General features: G+C 41.1%; 1 protein-coding gene across 1 annotated transcript; it reads right to left on the bottom strand.

Annotated features, from left to right (window-relative positions):
* Positions 1-510: 510 nt before the first annotated feature.
* Positions 511-27,855, bottom strand: CANT1 (calcium activated nucleotidase 1). The gene is made up of 4 exons (XM_036757036.1): positions 27,697-27,855; positions 7,726-8,381; positions 5,164-5,367; positions 511-2,898 (listed from the first exon to the last, which is right to left on the bottom strand). Exons 2-4 carry the CDS (start codon positions 8,357-8,359, stop codon positions 2,528-2,530), a joined length of 1,209 nt encoding a protein of 402 aa, XP_036612931.1. The 5' UTR covers positions 8,360-8,381; positions 27,697-27,855; the 3' UTR covers positions 511-2,527.

Below are 27,855 nucleotides of genomic sequence, written 5' to 3'. Positions count from 1 at the left end.
AACTTTATGCTGAAAAACAAGCCTACTCATCATCACATTAATATTACTGTTATGATTATTTTATAAATCATAAATATGGAAATTATAATTTATCAATAAAATCTATGCATATTGTTTTATTTCATGTTCAAGAGTTGTTATAAAATTATTATAAATTCTTAATTTTATTTGAATAAAATGCAAGCTAAGAAACTTATTTGCATAGATTGTTTTATGAAGTATTGGGGGAGCAATATTTTGGGGAAAAACTATTTCTACATAAAATTTGGAAACCATTGCTTTAGGCTCAACTCACTACTATTTCTTGCAGTGGATGTTATTTATGGCTAAAGCAATCCAGATACTACATCCCTAGTCAGATACTTTGGAAATTGGAAGATGCTTTAGAAAGAATAAATCCTAAGCCAGACAATAAAAAGGACAGGCAACAGTGTGCATTACCTGCTGTCAAATCCCCCAGGGAACTGAGATCTCAAACAATTTTAACACAGAGCAATAAACAAAACAGAATTCACATTCCCCTCTGAAACTTTATTATAACACATGGATCCAGCAGGCAAGGAACACAATCATTGTGTCTACAGTAGTAAAGAGAGAGGGAAGGAAAAAAAGGCAGCATAATTTAGATATTGGAAAATCACTGACCATGTATAAATGGTGAATCCAGTAATGCCAAGGCTGGGGGGAGTTGAAAGTCATTTTCACTGACCTCAAAACACCTTAAAAGGTCCTCCTCATGCCTGACTTCAAACCTGGCATAAAATATTCCAAACTAATGATTCTCTTAAATTTTCCATGTCCTCCCAAAACCTCTTTGCTTGTTAATTGTGCAGTCCATATACAGCTGACATTCACCAAACAGAAGAAAGAGGAGAGATGACACAGACGGCCTAGCCTGGGACATATCTGTATACCAGCTGGACGTGAATTAGTGCCTATAGTTCTAGGTAACAAGAACCATTCAATAACTTAAATTTACATTTTGTCCCCCTGTGTTTACAGCATAAAGAAACTGAGACCTTCAGAACAAGAAAGACCATCATTGGATTCCCTCAAAGAAATTCTATCAAAGTTTCAAGTTGAGAAAAAGTTGTCATTGATTAAACCAGGAAGGAAGATCCTCTCATTTTTGCTCACCCATTCTTAACACCCATCAACTGGACAGTTTTTCTTACAGGAAAAAAAATAAGAAAATGAGGTAGCTTTTTTGGGGAGGAACACTGCATGCTGAGAGAAACTTGCCTTCTTAGTCTTTTTCCCAGTTCTCTCTCTCTCTCTCTTTCTCTCTCTCAAATGCCACCTTGCCTGTACCAAGGACTATTGAGAGAAGACATCAGAAAAATAGAGGCAGCCTGAGGATCAAGGTGAGATGACAAAAGGATGCAGGATGATGAATGCCCCACTAAAATTATTTCAAGGAAATCTGGAACTTGGGTCTCAACTCCAAACACTAAGTTCCAAAGAATAAAGAAATCCAGGGAACAAAAGTTTACTTGTGCCAGAAACCATCATTCCACTTAAAAGGCAAGAAAGTGAAAAATCAAGGCCTCTAGGAAAGCTTTTGGAGTTATGAATGTTTCCAATTTGTTTCTGAAGAAATTTAAAGTTTCTTTTTCTGTCAACTTCCTATCTGCTGGCCCAGGGCTCAGGACCATTTTAAAAGTTGCTTTACTAACTATAACTACCTAATTACAACATTCTTTCACTATATGCATATTTTTTTTAGTATTGACCCAGAACAGACTGTCCCAATGGCCACTTACTCTCTGATGGGTGAATGACTTAAGTATAGGGCTTCCTGTTGTGTGATTAAATTTGGTGATTCAATTTTATAATAAAGGACATTATTTTTTCTTAAAATAAGTTAGACTTAAAAGTGCCATGCTGCTATAATGTAGTCTGCTCCAAATAGATAAAATGAGGTCAGATGTTACTGAGACAATCTTATATAAAACTTGGAAAAAGTAAAGAGTTCTTCTTTCTCAGGGCACTGATTAGCTGCTGGTACCTTAATATTGGTGTTCACAGACTCAGATTCCCTAATCAAAGACATTCTTCCCCCCAATCTCCACTGGCTCTCAAATATTTTTTTCAAGAAAATGAAAGCGGGGGGAGTTGGGTGCTAGAACTGCTCTCAAGTCCTGCAGCAGGAAGCAAACTGTACACCATGGGCAGAATTTAAGATAATGACTATCTTTCACCAACAGGTGCCAATGTGGAAACACATCATGACGCAACCACCACTAACAGAAGCCATCAGTCAGTTACTGAAGATGTGTCCATTTCAGCAACTGCAAAGACACCCTGGAACTCACATTCCCTTAATTGATCTAATCTGGATCTGATCTCCCTCCTCTGGCAATGGCCCAATCAGGGCACACATCTCTCATTGCAGCAAAAAAGAAATAAATCATAAAAATAAAATCTAAAGTCTTCTCATTTGTATAAAACCAAAGTAATGACCCAGCTTACACATTCTAGCCACTTGGCTATGCTCCATTAAAAAGTCTTTTTTCTCTCTTCTGTTTTAAATAAATTCTATTCCTTCATATTTTACGCTCCCAATCCTGGTCTCTGGGAGGAGAAAGTGCCCATCTAGAGTAAAGGCCATGATGTAGGTAGCAATTTTGCCATTATCTTCCTCTGATTTCAGGGCTACGATGATTTGGTCATCTGTGTTAGGAATGAATTTGAAGGAAGAGAAGCCATGTGTTGGAGTTACTTCCCCAATATGGCTCACGGAGATGTCTCCAAAGTCTTGAGCAGAGCGCAGGAGAAGGTTGGTACCCTTGTGTTCATCTTCCTTCTCATTGTAACGTTCATGGCTGGCCCGACGGGGCAAGAAAAACCATCGCTGTAATGTGTCACTCCAACAAGCTGACTCATGAATTAGGTAGCCTGGGGACATACACAAAGGCATATGGAGTTAAGGAAGTCTATGAAAGAAGTGAATGGATTCTGATCTCTACCTGTATTCCCTGCAACTGAGTGCTTTCACCCTACATCTCCCTCACCTGTGCTCAAATCAGCTGCCAGTGCCTGGAATGCAGAAAAAAGGTCTGAATATGCAATTCAAGCTTTCCTTGGACACAAGTATTGCTCCTTTTGCAGGCTCACAGACCATTTTGATGCTGTACTAATTGAGTATTTTTCCCAAAGTCTCAGCTTTGTTATTCATCTTCTCTTTAGACTTTCACATTTTTCAGGAATATTTTCCACTCTGGCTTTGTTCTTAATTACCCAGGGCAAAAAAGACCAAGGGAAAGAGGATGATTTAAATTTTAAAGCCTTATTATTTTAGTCATTAGTTTGAATTATCTCCCCTCCTTCCCCAAAGCAGCTAACCCCATAATCTTGAATTTTCATTTTGCTCTTTTCCCCACATCTCAATGGAGGGCTGGAGGAGCAATGAAAGAGTTAAGGGGAGGGAGGCTGGGCGAGCAGAGATTCTAATTTGTGAGGTCGGGGAGGAGGCTGTAGTGAGATGCTACAAGAACTGCCCCAGAGTAGGCTGCAGTGGTAGCCTAGGAAGAAGTTTAGAAAGAGGATCATAACTTTCATTTTTACAGACAGAAAAACAGAGTCAAACAATTTGCCTAAAGAAACAAAAGAGATCAGTAGCAGCTGACCAAAACTCAGAGACTTCCAAATTATAATGAATGAACGAAGCATTTATTAAGTGCTTACCGTATGCAAAGTACTGTTCTACACACGGGAGAAACGAAAAAATAGGGCCTGCCCTCAAGCAACTCATATTCTAACAGGGGAGACAATGCACATGGAAGGTTTCGGCCACAATTCAGGTGGAAAGGTCCCGTGATCCTTAGGGTGCAGAGACAAAGCAAATGGTGATGCCTCTTCTTGAAAGGCATTTCCACTGATAAAATCATATCAATACTGATGTCAAAGCACTTGACAAGGGGTTGGAAGTATTGCTATTCCATGAGCTCTGGGGTTTAGGATCCTTGGCTGTCTCCATCAGGATCTACGGGGAGATAGTGGTCACAGGGGTGGTAGTGGTGCTTTGACCTGCCTGGTACTCTGCCTCCTGTCTCTACCTCAGAAAAGTCAGCTTCAGCTGGGCTGGCTCGACTTTGCTGTGCAGGGCAGTTGGTGGGGATAGCTGGCTCCTTGTCCACAGGGGCCTGTTGTTCCCTGAACAACAGCTGCGAAGACTGCTGGAAGCGAGACCAGAGGTTTGGGGAAGAGGAGGTCTACCACCCCCAGGGCTCCTGCACTTATCTTAGCATTGGTGGCCATTGGCCAGCAGGTGTTGCTGATGGTAACAGGGATGGTGAGCCCCTTCTCCACAATGATAACTATGTGCTGGAAGCAGGTCCAGTGCCATTTTCAAGGCTCTTGGGTTCAGGGTCCTGGGTTCTCTTCACCAGGGTCTGAAGGGAGATGGTGCTCAAAGTGGCGGTTGTGGTTTGACCTGCCCAGTTCCTGCTGCTCCCTGTCTCTCCCGGAGGGTGCCTTGCTGCTTCAGCTAGGCTGATCCGACTTCTCTATAGGTAATGGCTGGCCCCTCATCCATAGGAGCTGTCTCTCCAGACAGTGGCTGTGAGGGCTGGGCCGGAAGCAGAACTAGCACTACCCTTAGGGTTCCTGCACCTACCTGCCTTATACTGTTTCTGGTGATAATAAGGAAGGTGGTCCTTTCTCCACAATGATTTTTCCTTTCAATGGTAGCTATGGTAGCTGGGCTGGAAACAGGTCTGGTGGCCTGGGGGCTCCCTTTTGGGTTTAGGGTCCTGGGCTGTCTCCACCAGGAGGTAAAAAGACCTCAGGAATTGTATTAACTGTATTCCAATGTCTACTGAAAACCAGATCTGTCTCAGCAGGAAGTTGCTGAATTCAGATTATTATCTGTCAGTTTACATAGGCCCACAACAGACTTAAAAGGAAGTCAGTTTCACAGAAGGCATATGGAAACAGAATGAAGGGATCTGGAAATGAGAAAAATGAATATACGGGAAAACAGATTTTCAAACCTTCTCCACCAATCCTCACTGACATGACAGGCCAATGGTCCCAGGTACCTACTTAAATGCTTAAGGCAAGGAGATCAAATTACCATTTCGGCTGGGATCACAGAAAAAAGCTATAGCTTTCTTTTTGGCTTTCTGGCTGTCCAATTCAATCCAGAACGGAACTCCTTACCTGGGGGGCGAATTCCAGCCGCATCTCTCAAAGCATTGTAGTTAGACACCCAGTTTTCATGATATACATTGCCTTTGTAGCCAATCACTTTTACCCACTCAGGGTTTTCATTCATCACTTCACCGGTAGTAGTGGTCCACTCCTTGCCCAGACCTCCGACATACAGATGCTCATCTTTCACAGCCAGCCATTCGGCTTTAAAACCTAGAGATGATGACACTCAGAATTACAGTGTCTCCACTGAGCTGAGATAAGACACCTCTGGTCAAAGCACATCGCTTTAAAAAATTCACTTATTGTCCCAATGGGGCAAATTCCCTTGACCCTCAGGAGCCACTAGCACTAAGTAGTCCACAGAAATAAAAGGAAGACTAGAAAGGGAAGGCCAGAAGTTGGACAATCCTTTCTTGTTCTAGCATATACTCAGCACCTTTCTTCCCTTCCTGATGCCTCCCAGATATGTGATTATTATGATGGACAGAGGCACCGTCCGAAATGGTCCATGGAAATCTGTCCTTGGAAGAACAACTGCTTGCCCCCTTCCCCACTATATGACTATACATAACTATACACACACACTTGAGCATACGTGTGCGCGTGCACACACACACACCCCTCTATATAAAACTATATACACACATACATATACACATACACACATATACACATATGTCCTGATTGCCTGATTTCAATGTTTTGGCTGCCGGGTGGCACATTGAATACAGTGAACTGGAGTCAGGAAGACCTGAGTTCGAACTGTGCCTCGGATACAGCTATGTGACCCTAGGCAAATCATTTGCTTTCTCTTAGCTTCAGTTTCCTCATCTGTAAAATGGGGATGATAGCAGCACCTGCCTCACAGGCTCGTTCTGCGGATCAAAAAAGAGTTAATGGGTAAAGCACTTTGTAAACTTTAAACTGCTATACAGATGCTAGCTATGATGATGATGCTGGGGCAGCCAGGTGGCTCAGTGGATTAAGTGCCCCACCCCCTCCCCGACCTATCTTCCTTACTAGCCGTGTGACCCTGGGAAAGTCACTGTTCACTCCAATTTCCCCATCTGTATAATGAGCCGGAGAAGGAAATGGCCAACCACTCCAGTGTCTTTGCTAAGAAAACCCCCAATGGGGTCTCGGAGAGTCAGATACCATTGAAAAGTGACGGAACAACAACAACAGTGACGACACTACCCTCTTCTGCAGAAAAAGTCCCTGGCGGCCCCTGTGGTACCTGCCACAGTCAATAGAAGAAAATCTTCACAACTTGTAGGCAGACTCACTCATCCCTATCTCAAACAAAGCTCTCCTGAATGATGACACAATCTTGTGGGTTTTCTTTATATAAGTGGCTATGCAAGGGGACAGGCCACAACTCAAAGCTTCGTTCTGACTCCTGGCAATTTCTACACTGTCTGACCTGGCCAGGAAAAAAGTGGCAGGTATCCGCCGCAGTATTTGCACTGAACACTTGTCCTGAACCTTGGGCGACATGGAGGAGATTTTAGGTACTTGGCGGCACTGCTCACCGTAGTCTTTTTTTTTTAATTACAATCCATTTAAATCTGGAAAGGCTGCTGTTGAGTTTAAGAAACGCAGAATGGATAGAGTATTAGAGCCAAGCTCAGTCTATATATACAAAATATCTATGTTCTCATGTCTCTGCTAAGGCTTTCCTTCCCGTTGCTTGTCAAAGAATCTCTATTGTCCTGTTCTTTTTTTCCTATTACAATCCAGCTTGCTTTGCTCCAGTGTTTCCGTCTAGTCTTCTGAAATAAATCTCTTTTTTAGAGAAGATATATATATGCATAAGGAAACATATGGCCATAGAGGTGTCACTCATTGCATGGAAGTCCGATTTTAATTAGATGGGATTACAGGATCATAGATTAAGAGCCGAAATGACTTAAAGACCATCTAGTCTGACACTCTCATTTTTTAGGTAAAGAAAAAGAGGCCCAGGGCGTTTAAGTGATTTGTTCAAGGTCACACTGAAAATAAGTATCAAAGAGGATTTGAATCCAGGACCTCTGATTCCAGAGGTAGTGCTCGTTCCACTGTACCATGATGTCTCCCTATAACAGGATCTAAATAGTACACACACACACACACACACATCAAAAAAGGGAATGAAACAAGCCTCTTCCTAAAGCACAAGCACAGGACAGGGGAAAAGATCTTGCCATACATCTAAGAACAAACATTAAAGCCCTAACCTGAGAAACCATTTAAACCTTTGTCTTTAAAAGAAAATTATTTTGTGGCAATAATGCCAAGGACATGATTTCTTTTAAGAAATATAAACAGGGGGTTGGGAATACAAGAAAAGAAACCTATTACTAGAAAGATTTACATGACATTGAATTTAGCCCTGGATATTTTCCTTGTAGAATTCTTCAGTCCTGAGGAGTAGAACACTATTTATTCTGGCTTTATTGCTTTGGATAGGAGTGGTAAAGATAGGCTCTTAATCACAGCCCAACTACGTTTTTTATTACAAATGGTCAAAACTCTTCCTCCACCACCACCAGTTACCCTCAGGAAATAAAATCTGTTCCAATTTACCTTTTCCCACTGTACCATCTCCATCTGACAGGATGACCCAAGGCACTGTCTTAGTGCCTTCGATCTGATAGACCACCCCAGTTCGATCATCCACTGAGTAGAGCTTTCCATTGAAAACAATCAGGTCTGAGAGCTCCATGCCCCTTCCTTTTTCAGCCAGGTGGGATTCCAGGATGCCATCTTCTTTATCCCATTCTACAGTCACTTTGTCTCCACTCTCTGACAAGGTCAGGTAGCCCTTTTTCAAGTAACTGAACCAGGTATTTTCCTTTTTGGCCCTGGATTCAGTGTCCAAGTCAGCGATAACTGCAATTCGGTATCGAACTCCATTGGGAGTCTTTTGGGGTGGTGAGAGAGGATAGGTATCATTGTACCGGTCAACAGAAAACTGACTAAGTCTCCGGTTGTGGACGTTGGGCTGGATTGGTCTTCCTGTGGAAGAACGGTGGAAGCAGAGCAACAATAGCACAATACCAAAGCACAGTGAAGACACTACGATTGCCTTCCAGCGGAGTCGAAAGCGGGGGTCAGCAGCTTTGGTCATGGACGCAAGGACAGGAAGTCCACCCACAGTTATCCGAAGGGAGTGCATAGAATCATTCCATTCCAAGTGGTCATAGGGTTGGACTGGCATCAGACTGAAACTCAGCAGGGACCTACATATCCAAAAAGGGAAGAGAGATGTTAGTAACCTTGAAAATACAGTCAGCTTTCAATTATTTCAAATTAGATTCTTTCCATTATAACGTTTCCAACTAAAATCTTGTTTTTAATACTTAGCTAACATTATGACCCTCCTTAATTAAATCCTGTGAAGATGTTAGCATGTTCCCTATTTGCTTTTGTCTAGTAAGAAGAGGTGTTCTTTTAAAGCAAAACAATTTCTTTCCCCTGTCCTAGACAAGAGAACAGATAGATTAAAGAGAGTTATTCTTAGGCTGGTGCTTTTGTATCACTGATACAGTGTGAGCAACAGTAAAACAACTGAGTAAGGGGGCATAAGAAGGGTGAACAATCTTATAGATTCTCCTGTCTCAAATCTTCATTATGGTTTCATCTGAACAACAGCCATACCTATACATGGCCAAAAAAACACACCAAAAAACAATAACGGTTTCTCTGTCATCTATCATATTGCTCCTCTACAATAATACATAATGTTATGAAGAGATTGCTTTGTAATTTTAAAAGTGTTATTCAGATATCAGTTCTATTACTACTGTTACTAAAATCAAGGGACAACTAAATTCAGATGATCTTCCACTATCAAGAGCACCAGAAATTCTCTATGCATAGGCTTCACCTTTTGGCACAGCCAAGGTCTTTGGCTCCTTCTGAGCAATAAAATCAACACATAAACATTGAACTTTGTGTTCTAAGAAATACATGACTTCTGGCTAAGATAGCTGCTTGAAGTGAGGCTGAAAGCTCAGCTCCCACATCCCTACTCCAGTGAAAAACTAGATAGTAAAAAATGGAATAATAATCAAGAAATCCAATAAGCAAGTACAGCAAGTGTACTTCCCTTGAGAACTGCATAAAAAGTCAGCCAAGAGAAGCAAGCCCACCAGTCAGCACCTGTGGTAGCCTCACAATGGACTGAAGACCAGCTAGATACAGCTAGCTGTAGGTTGTAAGGTTCTACATCTAGAAGCAGCAAGAGTGGAAGATTCCTCTCCTAGAAAGTCCCAAGGCAGTCATGGTGGGTTCCTTGGAAGCGACTGGGAGTGTCAATGTTCAGACTAAGATACCCTGGGTCCTTGGGTTCCAAAGTCAATAGCGTTTTGTCCTGAGATACCATAAAGAGCTCTGCAGATCTAGCACTCTGAATCTCAAAGATCTGAGAGGTGGGGGTTAAGTGTTAACCCAAAGAGGTTAAGGTCAGTGTAGGAATCCAAGTGACCAGGTGGCAGAGACTGACTTTAGCATAAGGACTCAGCTTAAGAACTCAGGCTGGAGAGATGAGTAAAGCAAAGAAGATACTGAAAATCATAAAGAATTATTTTAGGTGCCAAGATATTCTAAAATCTAAGCTAGAAAGAGACTGTCTGTTAAAACTGAAAGTAGAAACTCAAAGGAAAAAAATGCATTTTCTACAAAGACTATATGAATACCTAGAAGAAATGAAATAAGAAAAAAATGAAATAAAAGCTCTGGGAAAAAGAATTAGAAGGAGAATAAATGGCTTAGAAAAAAAAATGGCAAGCTCTACCTATGTAATAGATTCCCTGAAAAGCAGAATAGACAAAATAGAAATAAATGATTCCATGAGACAGCAAGAAATACTGGAACAAAATCAAGACACCCCCCCCCGACTCCCCCCCAAAAAAGGAAAAAAAAAGGTAAGTTAAACAACGGACCTGGAAAATAGATCCAAAAGAAATAATTTAAGAATCAGTGGACTCCCTGAAACCATGATTTAAAAATAAAAAAGGTCTGCATATTATATAGTTTTCCTTAGTAGCATTTTATTTTTTCTAATTACATGTAAAGATTATTTTCAACATTAACTTTTATAAGATTTTGAGTTCCAAATTTTTTTCTTCCTCTCTACACCCCTCCCTAAAACAGCATGCAATCTGATGTAGCCTATATATATACAATCATATTAAACATATTTCCACACTAGTCATGTTGTGAAAGAAGAATCAGAACAAAAGGAAAAAACTACGAAAAAGAAAATAGTATGCTTCGATCTTCATTCAGACTCCATAGTTTTTTCTCTGGCTGTGGATAGCATATTCTATCTTGAGTCTTTTGGAATTGTCTTAGATCACTGTATTGCTGAGAAGAGTTAAGTCTATCAGAGTTGGTCATCGCACAGTGCTGCTATTAAAATGTTCTCCTAGTTCTGCTCACTTAACTCAGTATCAGTCCATGTAAGTCTTTCCAGGTTTTTCAGAAATCTGCCTGTTCATCATTTCTTATAGAACAATAGTATTCCATTACACTCATATACCTCAACTTGTTCAGCCATTCCCCAATTGATGGACATCCCCTTAATTTCTAATTCTTTGCCACCACAAAAACAACTGTTATAAATGTTCTTGTACATGTGAGTCCTTTTCATTTTTCTATGATCTCTTTGGGATACAGATCTAGCAGTGGTACTACTGGATCAAAGGGATCCAGTTTTATAGCCCTTTGGACATAGTTCCAAATTGCTCTCCAGAATGGCTGGATCAATTTACAATTCCACCAACAGTGCATTAGTGTTCCAACTTTCCCACATCTTCTCCAAGATTTTTCATTTTCTTTTTTTTTTTTGTCATATTAGCCAATCTGATCAGTGTGAGATGGTACACCTCAGAGTTGTTTTAATTTGCATTTCTCTAATCAATAGTGATTTAGAGTATTTCTATATGACTACAGATAGCTTTAATTTCTTCATCTGAAAACTGTTCATATCCTTTGACCATCTATCAATTAGGGATGACCTGTATTCTTATAAATCTGAATCAGTTCTCTCTGTATTTTAGAGAAGAGGCCTTTATCAGAGACATTGGCTGTAAAAATTGTTTCCCAGCTTTCCTGCATGTTATATTTTAAGAAATCATTAGAAAGACTCCACCAATCACCCAAAAGAAACTTGAAAAGAAAAGGTCCTAGCAATGATAGCCAAAATTCAGAGCCGGCAGGTCAAAGAAAAAAATATTGCAAGCAGCCAGAAAGAGTTTAAATACTGAAAGAACTACAGTAACACAAGACCTGGAGAGAAAATCTTGGAATACAATATTCCAAAAGGTAAAAGGTATAGGTTTACAAACAAGAATAACCTGCCCTGCAAAGATAAGTATCTTCTCTATAGGGAAAAAAAATGGACCTTTAATGAATAGAGGGGTTTTGAAGCATTTCTGATGAAAAGAACCGAGCTGAGTAGGAACTTTGAAATGCAAAATACTAGACTCGAGAAATCTATAAAGGTACATTTATTTGAGCAATTAGAAGGGGCTGTATCATGATGAAGGGCTAATATTCTAATAATGGGAGAAGACACAAGGGCTAAAGTCTTCAAAGAGTAGTAAGGGAGTTAACTGAGAAAATAGAGTGCCTGGGGGTGGACTGTATGTTCAAAAAGAGGAAAGATAATGGAGGTTTAAAAGGAAGAAAACACTAATGTAGAAAGGAAGAAGGAAAGAAACTTGCTATTTCTCTGAACTGGAGAGTTCATGAGGAGAGTATACAGAGATAGAGAAAAGTGTCAAAGAAGTGGGCAACTGGGAACCTCATTCTTATCTGACCCAGACAAAGGAGGGTCGAACGCACTCATACACGCACACCTACAAACAAAGTTGGATGTAAAAATACAGTAAACTCAACGGGGAAACGGGTGGTGAGTGATAGGTAGATAATTCTGGAGAGAAAACGGTCATGAGAAAAATAAATTTCCTGATCCTAAAGGGAGAAAGAAAAGAAAAAATAAAAAGATCTGGGAACTAAGGAGGCATCTATCAATCATAGAATGGCTAATAAATTGTGTTTGTGAGAAATGTGATGAAATATTATTGCCCTATAAGACATGACAGGAGAGACGATTTCCGAGAATCTTGGAAAGTATGAACTGACATACAGTGAAAGAACAGGAGAATGATTTATACAATGGCAGCAACACTATAAAGAAAAAACAATGAAAGACTTAAAAATCCTGACCAAAGCAATGACCAACCGCGTCTCAGGAAGGTCTATGTTACCTACCTCTCTAGCAGAGAGCTAATGGACTCAAGTGTAGACAAAGACATATTTTTTGGATATGCCACTGTGGATTATTTTTGCTTTATTATGTTTATTTGTTCCAAGGGGTTCTTCCCCTCCTGTTTTAATGAGGGGGGTGGGAAAGAGAGTATTGACAGTAATGCTTAAAAAAAAAAGAATAAAAAGGCAGAGAACTGTTGAAATATTTTAAAAAGTCCATAAAGGAGAACAGAAGGCAATTCAGAAGGAAGCAAAAGATAAGTAGGGTAGTTTTGAAAGTAACATGTTGAATTTGGTACATACTTTAAAAAAAAAGCAAGCAGTACGGAAAAGAGATTTGTACTTTCATGTTACAATACTTTTTATGAATTCTACTTTGTTTGCAAGTATACACTTGCTTTTTTGTATTTGTTAAATTCAGAATAAAAGAAATCAAATTTAGAGAAAGAAATGCGGTAATAGGGTTATGAATTAGAAATCTTCAACATCTTCACCTTCCTCCAATCTCTGAAATGCAAAGTGTAGAGAACTTACATGGCCAAAGAGGCAGTAAGCCACAGTATAGCCCAACAAGAAGAAAAGCTGTCTCACAGCTGACCACAAGGAAAGGAAGAGGCATGTTTGGCAACTTCCAGGCAGGAGGGCTGGTCCTAGGCTAGAAGGTAACTATTTACTGCATTAGCAGCTCCTCATTCCTCTGCTATCAGCTATAGATACCAGAGACCAGTCAGTACCTCTCCCCACCCATATTTCCCCATTCATTCTTAAGGCCCAAAGAAAGTCAGTTTTTCCTTCTTCCTCCCCAGATCTCCCCGGCCCCCCCCCCCCCCCCCCCCCCCGCCATCCATTGTTTTCACTGGACTTTAACTCTATGGCAAAGATGAAGTTCTAATTGGAAAGTATCTGGAGACAAGTGGAAGGGGAACACTTTCCTGATTCTCTATCCCATTTACCCCAGTTGCTGATTCCAATTTTCTCTCTTCTTATGCCTCACACAAACCCTTCTTCTCTCAATCTCTAAGCTAAGGATCTCACCTCATGTTTTAAGAAGAAAGCTAAGGCCAATGGGAAAGACCTCCTTTTCTCTTCTATCGCACTTCTTGACTCCATCCCCGAATATTTCCTCCTTTATTCCAGTTTCTGATGATGAGGTAGCCCTTCTCACCATGGCCAACTCCTCCATGTATCTACTTGATGCCATTCCCTGCTATCTCCTCCAACAGACTGTCCCCACTATCAGCTCCTCTCTCTTTTTAATCTTTAATCTCTCCCGATTCATCCATTCCTTCCCTATGGTCTACAAAGCAAGCCCAATTTTCCTCCATTAAAAAAAAAAGACAAAAAACCAAAAACACCTCAATAGGTCCTACCATTCCTGCTAGCTGTTGATCTATATCTTTCCTCCCTTTTTCAGTCAAACTCCTTGAGAAATCTCTCAATGCTCAATGCCTCCATTTACTCTCTTCTTAATCTTCTGCCCAGTCTTGTCACTCAACTGAAACTTCTCCCTCTAGAGTTCTAGATAATCTCTTAATTGCTAAATCTTACTCAAATTCTTGATCCTTATCCTTCTCGAACCTCTCTGTTCCCTCTGACATTGATAACCACTCTTTCCTCCTGGATATTCTCTGGGCTTTTGTGACAATAGTCTCTCCAAACTTTTTTCTTTTACCTCTCTGATGGCTGTTTCTTAGTCTGGATCATCATTTTCATCATGCTGTAGGTATACCCAAGTCTGTTGTGGGCTCTCTTCACTCTCTACCTTCTCACTTGCTGACCTAATCAACTCCCATAGATTTAACTATCATCTCTACAGATAATTACTCCCAAATCTGCATATCCAACCTTAAATTAATCTGAACTCTAGTGCCATATCACCAACCGCCTATTAGTTGTTTAGAACCAGGTGTCTTGCAAGCATCTCAAAGTGTCTAAGACAGAACTGATTATCTTTTCCCAAGAAAACCCAACCCTTTTCACCCCTAAACATCTAATCACTTGCCCAAATTTGTCATTTCTAAATCTGGAATATCTCTCCTATATATCCCCTTCTCACCACTCACACAACTCTGGTTCAGGCCAAGCCTAGACTACTGCAATAGCCTTCTAATTGGTCTTACTTCCTTTCTCTTCACTCTAATTCCTTCTCCACATAATCACCAAATTATTTTCCTAAAGTGAAAGTCTGACCATATCACTTCTCTAGCTCCAAAAATAAACTCCTCCTTATTGTTACTGGTCTTCTAGGACCAAAAATTACCTCTTCCGATTGACATTTAAAACTCTTTGCAATCTGGCCCTTCTCTACCTATCTAGTTATTTACACATTTTACCCCTCACCACACTTTGCAGACCAGCCATACAGGATCCCATCTCATATCTGTCACTAGCTGTCTCCTATGCCTGGGAATGCTCGACTACTACAGCTCTGCCACCTGGAATCTCTGGCTCTTTCAAAACTCAGCTCAAAAGGCACCTTCTACAGGAGACTTTTCCTTGTCTTCTCTATTACAGTTATTGCTTTCCCTTCCAGGGTCACCCTGTATTTGGCCTGTTGTAAATACTATCTAGATACTTGTACCTGTCTATGTACATGCTATCTTTCCCATTAGAATACTGGCTCCTTGTGATCAGGGTTTATTTTGCTTTTTTCTTGTATCCCTAGCACAATTAATTACACACGGAAGGTGCTTAATATGTCCATGTTGACCGACTGACTGATTTAGTGAAATGATGTTGCACAGGGGGGCCCAATGGAGCCAGATTCTTCTTCCCCCCCCATTATTTAGTCTAGAACTCATAAGATAAGGTTCATATTGCTTCTGTTTGATAAATTAAGCTATAAGACTCTTCCCTTCTGGCCAGATAAAGGACCAAGGAGATTGCATTAAGACTAAGGAAAAAGCACTAACCAGCTTTGAACTGGGTCCACATTCAGCCTCTGTCATGTATAATGCCTGTGTCTTCTTGGACAATAATAGCTATAACAGCTAGCATTTACATAACTCTATAAGGTCTGCAAAGACAGTGGGGTCAAGTGACTTGCCCAGAAGTCACAATGATAGTAAGTTTCTGAGGCCACATCTGAATTCAGGCCTCCCGGACTCCAGGTGCAGAACTCTATCCAACAAAGCACTAAACTTTTCCGTTTCCTCTTCTACAAAACAAAGGGGTTGGCCTAGACAGCCCATCAGGTCCTTTCCAGCTCTAAATCTAAGATTCTTTAATGAGGCAGGGCACAAATTATGCAAAAGACAGAGATACCCGGGATGGAGTCAAACCAACGAATGGTTTCTTGCAGTCCTTGAGGAGTGGTCTCTAATAGGAGAACGTCTACAACAACTGTGTCAAACTTTATCAAGAAGATGAACTCAAAGTTACCAAACTTTGGGCAGTACAGTCACCCTGCTATTCAAACTGAGGGATTCCCAGACTATTCGGAAACATCTCCCTCATTTTTATGACTAAGGTTTGTCACTAAGGTCTGCCTGGGTGGGGAACCCATATAAAAAACAAACAATTGCACACAAACTACACAGAGATAAGATGTCTGAACTGTATGACTCAGTTTTACAGATTTAATTGCTGAGTTTTTTCTATGGTACTGTGTGAGGTAGTGAGAGAATAAAGTGTGACGACTTCACAGGGTATATGTGTATATATATATATATATATGTATATATATATATGTATTTATATCTAAAATGTTTGAGAATCAATATTTAGAGAAAAGGGAAATGGGATAAATTAGAGTCTGTGGGAATCTGATTATTTAGCCTTTAGGAATGTCTTTCTCCCCCTCCTTCTTTAGATTTATCGATGTCACCTCAGCTGTGAATGGAATACAAGATTGTGAAAGCTTCCCTATGAATAACTCAGGCAAGGCAATATTCAAATAGAGATAGTACAAATTTAGTTAGGCCTAAGTTTCATTTTCCTGTAAATCATATGATTTCGGGGAAATCAGGTGATATTCCCCTCTGCCCCTCCCCTAGCCTACTTACAAACCGCCATCTTAACATTAAAGTTTCCCTATAAGGTAATTCTGTAGTTTCTGCGCTGGTATTGGGTAAAACTTATTCCTGGTTAGATTGTGAGGCCACCTGTCCCCGCAAATGTGGCCAGGGGTCCAGCCTCTGGGGTGGGATTTCTTAGAATTGTTTGTACAAGGATATATATCCCCTTGCTTGCCTTGTCCCCCTTGCCTCTCTTCACTACTATCTCTGCCCTGGTAGTGAGAGATGCCCAATTCTCACGACACTTGATCAAATAAAGCTTCTGTTTTGTTTCTACCTTGAGAAAACCAAGACACCTCTGTTTTTTTTTTATTTGAGTCAGTGGTCTGTTGACCCACATGGTACTAATGTAGAGAAATTTAAACATGCATTTTGTCTTAAAATGAATTCCTGCCATACTACGTAGGACCTAAACAATTTCCCTTCTAGGGAAAACCAATACTGTCTTCATTCTTCCTTGAGCAGATTTCTGCCTCTTCCTAAGAAAATACTTTCCTCACTATGCCCAAAGGAGTATAAAAGTGTGCACACCCTTTGATCCAGCAATACCACTTCTAGGGCTGTATCCCAAAGAGATTATAAAAACGGGAAAAGGACCCACATGTACAAAGATATTTATAGCAGACCTTTTTGTGGTGGCCAAGAATAGGAAATTGAGGGGATGCCCATCAATTGGGGAATGGCTGAACAAGTTGTGGTATATGAATGTAATAGAATACTATTGTGCTGTAAGAAATGATGAGCAGGTGGACTTGAGAAAAACATGGAAAGACTTCTATGAACTGATGCTGAATAAAGTGAACAGAACCAGGAGAACATTGTATACCGTAACAGCCACATTGTGCAATGACTAGCTTTCATAGACTTGGCTCTTCTCAGCAATGCTAGTATCTAAGACAACTCCAAAAGACTCATGAAGGAAAATGCTATTCACATCCAGAGAAAGAACTACGGAGTGTGAACACAGATTGAAGCATACTACTTGCTCTTTCTTTTGTTGTTGTTTTGTTTCTTCTTTCTCATGGTTCTTCCCATTGGTCCTAATTCTTCTTTACAACATGACTAATGTGAAAATATGTTTAATATGAATGTATATGTAGAGCCTGTATCAGATTACATGCCATCTTGGGGAGAGGGAGAGGAAAGAAAGGGGGAGAAAATTTAAAACTCAAAAGCTTATGGAAGTGAATGTTGAAAACTAAAAATAAATTAATTAAAAAAAAAGAAAAAGAAAAACTTTCCTCTAATAGATCATAAAAAAATCTTTTTCATCTATTTATAACTACTTCAAAAAGCTTCCAATTATTTTCCATCTCTTTTGTACTCTATAGTACATCCTGTAAGGTTACTTGTGTACAGCTTATGTGCACTTGTTGCTAAAAAGGCTAGATCAGGTGGGATTGCTTGTGTTTTTATTCAAAAAAAGAACTTTAATGCCCTTTTACGAACAACAAAGAAATCACTGGAGGCCAGGGATGAGACTGGCAAAATAACTACAGAAGGAAAGGGATTCATCTATCATTGTCCAACCTTGCCCACATGCCTTAAACCACCAAATCACTGATTTACGTGTGATACCTATCACAAGAAATATCTGCCAATATCACTGCTCATCCTGATGGTTGGTCTCCCTTTATCCAACAGTCGCAAATTGAATAAGACATTATGAAGGTATGACAGAATAAAATCATGGAGGAACACGGTCTGTCAAGTCTATCTGTCCAGGTGGGTCTGAATGAGACCTTTTATAAGCTAAGAAACTCTAAGGGACTAAAGTCCCACTGATGTTCTCTTTATATTGTTTAAGTCTAAATACCAGGTAACGACAAACATAGCAATAATAACTACAAACAATACAAACTATCTGAGTTGTTTTGCAGACTAATTCCCTCTCTACCACTTCATCAGGGAGCTATATAATAAGCTCTCTCGGCCATTCATACATCTGTTGGTTTCAGCTAAACTAGCATTTCTACATAAAAACAGGCCTTAACAAACAACATATGATTATGGCCAGCTTGTAAAAACAGCTATTCTGAATAAATGTGCAGGCCCAGTCATATTGGATCAGCTTTGAGATACCCAAAGCAGGTTCCTGTATTGTGAGGCACAGAGGCAAGCTAGGTAGCAGCTTTTACTTTTTCTAATGCACAATGCTGATGATTACAAAAAATATGCCACAACCCATCTCTCCCTTATCTGAGGATGAAGCCCCTTCTACAAGGACTATGGAACAAAAAGTATACTCAGAAGCCGCTTACCTTCATGGATCCAGAAGGCTGTCACCCATCTTTAAAATGACTGCAGATTAAAGTTACTAGACCGCCTGACAAGTCCCACCCTGCTCTCTCTCCCCACAGCTGGAGTATTGTGTGACTGGGGGCAGAACACCAGCTCAATAGAAGCTAACCAAGAAAAACTCCTCCCCTTCCAGGATCTAGGCAGTGCTAGTAAAAGACCCACCTCATGAGACAACAAGTGATAAAACCCCCGACTTCCTGCTTCCTCAAAAAGATTGGCATAGTCCTTCCATTCCTATGCAACCAGTATCTCCTAGGAACACTGCTTCAGTCTTAAAGGACAGATGACTTCTTTCCTTTATGGCCCCACTACACATGCTGACGTGTGTGAAACACTTACAATAGCCCAAATTGACAGAGCAGGCCAGTCTAAGCCTTTTATTCAGCTGTTTGCCAAAGGAATACTTCCCTGTCGGATAGGAAAAGCAAATTCTGTTGACTTTCTGAAAGTCCTTGGAAATGGTGATGGCAAATACCAAGAGCCTCAAATCAAACAACTTTGCAAAAGCCCTCTTGACCCATCACCATCAAAGAAATTTTCTGCTTTGGATTTGCCATAGCAGGCTATTGCATTTAGAAACCCAGATCTAGATTTGTACTGGGGATGATTTGGGAAGCTGATGTTTATGAAATAAGAATTACTGGTAAGGGTTGAGAATGGAATGAATTTTTGTTTCTATGTCCAATGCTAGCCAAATGAGTAGGATCCTTGGATACATAAGGGATGATTTCGTTTCCTTCCAGTTCAGCTGATTTAATTACTGATGATAAGGCCATTAATGTATTAGCAAGGTGTTAATAATCAGTGACCACTTCATAGAAATGTGAACATCTTTCTCTGGGTGAATCAGAAAAGGCAATTTCCATTGGCTGATAACAGATCTCCTCTGGTGATCTTTAAAGAAAGACTGGAATTTAAGACTAACTGAAAGGACCACGGGCAGCTAGGTGGCACAGTGAATAGAGTGCTGAGTCAGGAAGACTCATTTTCATGAGTTTAAATCAGACCTCTGTCACTTATAGTGGTGTGACCCTGGGCAAGTCATTTAACTGTTTGCCTCAGTTCCTCATCTGTAAAATGAGCTGGAGAAAGAGCAAACCAATCCAGTATTTTTGCCAAGAAAACCCCAAACAGGAATGAAGAGTTGGACACAACTGAAGGAAGGACCATGCAAATTTTTATTGAGGTACTTGGCTCTTCTGGTATTAACAGACAGATGGTTCAAGGGAATATAGGTCAGGAGAAACTGTGAAGGAGACTCTCATAGGGAAGAAGGGATTTCTTTCTCTCCATTCCCATCAGTCACACAGTCTAGCAGGGGATAAGATTCACTCAGAATGAGATACTCCATCCAACAGCTGGAGAGTCAGTGCAAAGAGTTCAAGGCACAGCTTAGGGAACAGAGACACTTCAGACAGACACAGATTGAGAAGATGCTTTAAGAACTAAAATCTTTGGAAAGAGAAAAGAGCAAATTAAGGACTACAGACAGCTACCTCTAGCAACTGGAATGGTAATCAGGACAGGATTTTTTGCTGTTCTTCTCTTTTGGGATGCTAAGGCTGTTAAGTGCCTTTAGTGAGTCTGGCCAAAAGTGGGATCTTTTTTGTCTGGGAGTGTTTCTCTGCACTAAGACAATCAGGAGTCATTGCTTGGAAACAATGTATACAATGTGGTACTAGTGATAGCTAACTTTCCCACACCCTGGCTGGTGAGCCTCCAGCCCCCAGCGGCCCTGAACACCATATATGTACTGGAAGGTTAGCGTTTGACTTTTGGGGGTGCACTCATTGAAAGAGTGATGAGACTCTGGGCAAGTCATTGAAACAGCCACCCACTCCGGCTTTGATAACCCAGATGTTGGTGCTTCTCTGGTAACTATGTATTGCTACGGATAGACTGGTTTGTGTTATTTGCTCTGTTCATAATGTATGCTTGTAATGTCTGTTTGTATTTGCCTTGAAGTTCAGGGGGCTGATCTTTTCCCCCTGACTTAAGTGAAAGATACATGTATGTTTAATTAAACTGAGGTTGTTAACTCCTTAAAGCTGCTTTCCTTAGAAAAGCAGATCAAAGAACTTGTGTTGGCAGCCCTTCTGTGTCTTGGTGTTACTGGTCTTACACAGCCACAGCAGCTGCCAGCAACATTGTTGTCACAGCAACTGAGAATCAAGATGCAGAAAGGAACAGATTCTGGAGGCCCACCTGAGCTAGCATAGCAGAGATATTCCACCCAAGGCACGGGGGAGCTCTGGGAAGAATTCATAGGAGCAAAGGGACTTTGAGGCCTGGTGGTACCAGCTACCTCCATGTGTTCTTTTTATCTGTGCCATTTCCTTAGTCATGTCTGATTCTTTATGACGCCGTGGGCCATACTGTCCATGGAGTTTTCTTGGCAAAGATGGTGAAGTGGTTTGCCATTTCCTTCTCCAGTGGATCAAGGCAAACTGAGGTTAAGTTACTTCTCAAGGGTCACACGACTAGTGTCTGAGGCCGCATTTGAACTCAGGTCTTCCTGACTCCAAGCCCAGAGATCTACTCACTGAGGCTGCCCCTGTGCATTTCTACCACTGTACTTTACGACAATTCTTTCCACAGAAGCCGTGTGACTTATAGGACAATGTATTCTGGTTTTGTTTTATTTTGGGGGAGTGGAAGTGGAAGAAAGCGGAATGTTGTGTAATTGCTGTTTTTACTATGCCATTTGGTAAGTGTCTTTGCTAGGAGCTAAACATCTATTGGTTGACTGTTAATGGGCAGCACAGTAGCAAGGGCTCAAGTGCTACAGTTCTAGGAGTAAGTATCCACAGGGTACTCCTAGAATGAGAAAGTAGCAGTTGTCCTCTAGGTACTGAACCTGCAGAGGGGGAGTTATCACAGAGGAAGTGCTATAACTCATTTTCTACTCCTCTTTTTTTGGGGGGCGGGGCACGGCCAATTGCTCAGAAAGGACAGAGAATTTCCATCTCTTTCAGGTATTTTGAGCTTATAATGGTTCATATAAACTATTATCTACATAATCTGCCAATCTAGTGACAAAGCGGCCAGCTTTTCAAGTCTGTTGATAGCTTCACAATGAACACTTATTTGTATTATAAATAATATATAACAGGGCTATGGTCTGGTCAAAGTAGATGCCTAAGTTTGTAATATACTCCTCTTTACCCTTAGAAAAATTTTAGCAAAAGGGCAATCTTATAAGTTACAGGTGACTCCATAAATAACACTGCCACGTTTTGCCTCATTACATTGTTTTACACACAGGGACTGAAAACGTGGAAATAAGAACCTCCTACTCTAAAGGAAGGAGTCATGTCCACAGTGGAAATTGGATGGGAGTCAAACAAGGTATGAGCCTGGATTATTTTTGCTTCCTTCCATAATAAAGAATCATAGTAATCATAAATTATAATTGAAAAGGATCTATGTCCAAGGTCATATAGTCTTATCCTTAGCCAGTATATGAATCCTGTTTACATTTAACCAGCTTTGTACTTGGTTTCTCCATCCTAGTTAGCAATGTCACCATAGCACTAACCCAATTAAACAAGGAACTCTTGCCTACTCTTCATTCTCAAATCCAGCCTCACATTATCTACTAAACATTATTATTATGGTGGATTTCATCCAATCCTAAATCCCAAGCCTACACATTCTCATCTCTAAATATGTGTCTAAATCAACTCACTCTTCAATTAACCACTCTACAAAATGCAATTACCCTCAATTGCTCGTACACTCATTTATGTATTTGTTGAGTTTATTCATTGCAAACCTTAAAGTGCTATGTAAATGCTAGCCATTATTATATTCTCTGTATTTCTGCTGTCAGTATTGTCTGTCTTAGACTTTAAGCGCCACCTTCTGATATATCGTAAGAATCTACACTCATTAAAAAAAAACAAAAAACAAAAGAACTACCCAGAGGTAAGAGGAATGGAATGCAAAACAGGAGACATTAGATGTATTTAAATTTCTGGATTTATAATGGGTATACATTCTTAAAAGGTATTTTGTTTTAATTATCCAAGATCTGCCTTCTCATCCTCCTACACCAACTCCCCATCTCCCAATGAAGAACACAAGAAAAATAAAACTCATTACAAAGTCTATAAAAGAACATTTCCACACTGGTCATGTCTAAAATTTTTTTTGTCTCATTCTGCATTCTGAATCCTTCTCCTCTCTATCAGGAGGTGAGTGCCACGTTTCATCGTTAGTCATCAAGAATCCTGGTTGGATAACACTAATGGTTCAGCACAATAATATTTCATTATATTTACATATCATGACTTATTCATCTATCCCCCAATTTATAGACCCATCCCTCAAATTCCCACTCTTTTCCACCTTGAAAAGCACTATAAATATTTTTGTTCCTCCTTAGAGCTTGTTTTGATTAGGACTAATCTCTCCCTTAATCTAGTCTTCCTCTAATTCTCCCTCCCTGCTTCTCCCCTTTGCCTCTTATTTCCCTGGTTCGTGAAATGTATTTCTGGACTCAACTTTGTGTGGGTATTCTTTCTTCTTTTGACTAGTTCAGGTGACAGTGAGGTTCAAATGTCAGCGGCTTCCCTTCCTTCCTTTTCGTTTGTATATACTTGTGCACTTAGGTGAGACAATTTTCCCAAACCTCCTCACCCCTGAGCCACCCCTCAGGGTATTCCTTTTCTCCCTTTTCATTTTTTTCTTAAAACCATGAAGACATTACAGAATCATTCCTGGCCCTTGTCTGATCAGACTGATCAGATCCCTGATGATAAGGTTCAGAGGACATATTTGTCCTTCCATATCTGAATGGAAGCAGTTTATCCTCCTTAGAAGGGCTTTGAAGCCTTCATCCTGTAGCTTTATACTCAGTTTTGCTGAGTAAGTTATTCCTGTACATCCTTTGCCTTCAGGAATATCACATTCCAAGTTCTCTGCTCCTTTATGGTAATGGTAGCTGATAAATCATGTGCGATCTTGACTGTGGCTTTTCGATATTTGAATTCTGTATTTCTGGATGCTTAAGAGGATTTTTTTCTTTGACCTAGAACAAATTGCTGATGTTTCTTGGATTTCTATTTCTACTTTGTCCTTTGGTGCTAAGAGATCTAGGTAGTTTCCTTTTAACATTTCTTGAAATATGAAACATTTCTTGGTTATGCCATTCAGAGAGTCCAATGATTCTTAATTTTTTCCTCCTCTATCTAATTTCCTAGGTTTTGGGTTTTTTTTTTTTCGCTATGAGATACCTTAAATTTTCCTCTACTTTTTTTTTTGAGCCTTTTTACTTTATTATTTCTTGTTGCCCCATGAAGTCATTGGTGTCTGTTTGGTCCACTATAAAGAGAGTTTGCTGCTTGGACAAGGCCTTTTCCAATTCTTTCTTCCATAGCTCTTATTTTTCAATTTTTTCCTCAAGCATTCTCATTCCATTTATAAAAACATTTTAAACACTTTTTAGAAACTCTTGCTTCATCTCTCCTAGGAATTCTAGTTGAATTTGTGCTCAAGCTGAGTTTTTCTCTGAGGCATTGTTTATAGAGGTTTTGGAGTCATTCTTTTCTTTTGTGCTTGTATCTTGAGTGTCCTTGCCACCATTATATATATGTTATAGTGGGATTCTTTTTTGTTGCTCCTCCTTCCAGTCTACTTCCTGACTTTGGACTTGTTATTAGAGCCAGGCTCTGCCATACCTCTAGAGGGTAGGTCTAGGCTAGTTCTGTTGTTGCTTTCTTAGGATACTGACTGTTGTGTTATTCCAGGCTGTCAGTGTTCCCCAAACAGTGTGATCCACAGCAATGCCTGATTGCTGTCCTCACTTTTGTATGAGTTCTGAACTTAGTTTTGAACTTCAGACTTAGTTCTGAACAAGGGTAGATTGTTGCTGGATTCTACCCCCTTCAGCCAGCTGGAAAGCTCTGTTGGTTCAGAGTGGTAGAACTGTAGGCCCTGTTTAGTCTGGGATTCCTGCCTTATTTCTCTTCAAGCTGAGCAAGATGCTAGAAGCGAGACCCTGCTCTGAGGTTAGGATTTGAGTCACACCACAGTTTCTACTGTATTGTGAATTTCCTCTTTTTTCCACACATAGTCCAAGGCCTCCCTACCTGGGATGACATTCCCCTGCACAAGTCCTCTTCTCACTCTGGGACCTGGAAGTAAGTTACAAAGCTGCCAGCTGGCATCTGGCCCTGTCACAATGCCCTGTGTGGGCCTTAGTATGAGTCCTCTTACCCTGGTATACAGCCTCTCACAGGGCACTACAATCAATGCTCAGGCATAGTATGGCCCTGACCCAAATGTGTCCCTAATGTACCGAGACCTCCCTGTCTTTCCAAGCCAAGCTGGGATGGATAAATGATTCATTGTGGCCTTTTCTGAATTTTCCCATCAGGATTTAGTCTGATGCATTTTCTAGATCTGTGTGAAAGTTTTTGGAGGGGAGCCTGTGGCACTGCTTCTCACTACTCTGCAATCTTGTCTCCACCTATGGGAATACATTTAATGTAAAAAATAAAGACAGTGAAAAAGATAAGGCTGTAAATTCTTTCAATAAATAGAATTCTTTAGTAGTCAATATTTTTTCTACCAAACCAAAAAGTATTTAAGGTCCACAAACTGATCTAACCAAAGAGAAAAGCATTATGAAAGTTGTAGCTAATCCATAGAAAGTGGTCAGTTATCCATTCACTTAAATATAAACATCAGGGCTCACCAGCAGATTCCCAACTGTCCAACGAGACATAGAAATGGAATTATGTAGAACTTAAGAGCTATGAAAAATCTAAAAAAAATCCAAACATCTAATGCAACCCTCTCATTTTAAATATGGGGAAACCAGGACTCAAGGAGCTTACGTCACTGCCCTAGGGAGTTAGCAAATGGCCAAGTTTTCTTAAAAAAAAAACAAAAAAAAAACCAACCCAAGCTCTCTAGACTCCCAGTCCAGGACTCCTGACTACAACATAGATATCTGAAAGGATAATCTTGTATTCCTGACTACATCACTGACATTTCAGGGTCAAGGCCTAGTCTTAATCTTCTTAGGCCTTGGTTATCTTGGTTTTTGAAAGGGAAGAGAATATTAACATTTATACACTTATCTTACAGTGCAACTGTGAGTTCTCCCCAAGTTAATAACTGTAAAGTACTTTGAGGTTCAAATGAAAGGAAAACCTAACATAAAAATACAAGCTGCAGGCAAGTATTTTAATAATAATAGCTAGCATGCATATAGCACTTTAGGGTTTGCAAAATGCTTTACGAATATCTCATTTTATCCTTACAACAACCCTGACAGATACTTCAATTTGCAGATATGGAAAGTGAGCCCCACAGGATAGGTGCCTTGGCCAGGGTCACACAATAAGTCTAATAATAATAGACACTGAAAATATCGCCCATAGCAAACAGTATCATTTGCCTATAGGCTTCTGTTACCCTTCTCTATTATTTCCCATTATCACCATCCTGTATAAACACAATGACATTGGTAAGTATGGTAAGAAGGGATCATAGAAAAAAGGCCAGATCCAAATTCTGAAAGCTTTGAATCTGTTTGCAAAGCAATTACATACTCCGAACATATGGCTGAATTATGTCTAGGTTTAGAAATTTGGGAAAGGAAAGACAGCCAAATGGTATCAACTCATGGGCTTTTCCCTTCAGATGGACCCCACCTAAATTAAGAATAATGTAGTGATACAAAGAGGCCAGCATATGTTTAACAACATTATATTATGACAGGCAATTTTAATATAAAACACTCCTTGAGGAAAAAAAATGGAATATGGCTTTGAATTTACTTTCCTAACAGTAAGGTCCCCTGAACACAGCGGTAGCTTTCTGGAGTTCTTTCACCTGAACGCTCTCTCTGCAGATGGCCTGTGTTGCACGGGGTAGGAGCTTATTGCTAAGGCTGGACACTGGGGGAGAGTGGAATGATGCTGGCTCCTTCAATGTGCCTTTCAGCAGGGAGCCCAAGGCGTGAATAGAAGGTTCATTCACTCAGGCGGTACACTGGGGAGAGACTCTGCTTGCTCTCTCAGGAGATCCACACCGAGCAAGGTCTTAGGACACATTGTTCCGCTGAAGAGCCCATGGTGTGAAACAGGGGCAAGGGCTGACCTCAGTGACTGCAGCCCAGCTCTGTGGATGATCCTTTTGGGCAAAGCTGTGGGGCACTTCAAGAGGGAGAGGGAGGAGAGGCTGTGTGTGTAATTTCTGCCACTTGTCAAAGTGAAGGACTGAGTCCAGTATATCTGGTTCCCTTATACAATGAATAACCAGGACACTTCACTAGGCATCGACAGCCACACCTGGCTGTCTCCATGCTCTTGGGCTGGCGGGGAGTCATTTATCGAAGCTGGTAGAGGTAGGAAGAAACAGAATTGGGGAGCGGGGGTAGGGCTAAAAGAGCAGTGAGCTTCCTGTGGTAACTTGGAGGGAAACAGGTTTGGGTAAGCGATGTGTCCAGTAGGAAGAGAAGAGTGGTTCTGAAAGAGGGAGAAATAGTGCCAGGCACTGAGTGCCAATTCAACGATGGAGAGGGCAACAGAAACTGCCAGTCTGGGCAAAGGAGGAAAAGCATCAGTTGGGAGGCTGAGAGGGGAGACGAGGTGGCCCCAGCGAGGGAAAGGGAGCCTCTAGGGGGGTTTGGTTCAAAGTAAGTTAGTGGGTCGGGGACGAGAAAGGAGTGAAAATGCCGGACAAGAGGGAGGGGGATGGGGAGCCAGAGCAGATGTCAGGGGGAGCGAGGAACGACGTGGAGGGAGCGGCGGGTGTGCCAGCCTGAGTTGGGGGAGGTGTCACAATCTGGGAGAGACACGGGTGGGGACGAGAAGATGCCAGCCGGGGGAGTGGGGTGCGGGGAGCAAGGGCGGGCGTGGGGGGAGGTGGGAAGCGCCCAGAGCGGGGTTGGGCGGGGGGAGGAGCCGGCGGGCAGCCTGGCGGCGTCGGCCGCACCGCCGCCACTCACCCTTCACGGTGCCGGCTCGGGCGGGGCAGCCAGAGCGGGGAGCACGGCCGGTGACGGCAGGCCCGCGGCGGCGACCGGAGGAACCTCGATCCGATCCAGTGAGGGCAGGAGGACGGGGCCGGGAAGTCCGCACTTCCGCCCCGCGCATGCCTCGCCCCC

The sequence above is a fragment of the Trichosurus vulpecula genome, chromosome 4 (assembly GCF_011100635.1).
Source record: "Trichosurus vulpecula isolate mTriVul1 chromosome 4, mTriVul1.pri, whole genome shotgun sequence".
NCBI lineage: Eukaryota > Metazoa > Chordata > Mammalia > Diprotodontia > Phalangeridae > Trichosurus > Trichosurus vulpecula.
Note: the sequence above shows the minus strand (reverse complement) of the source record. Positions and strands in the feature narration are given on the sequence as shown.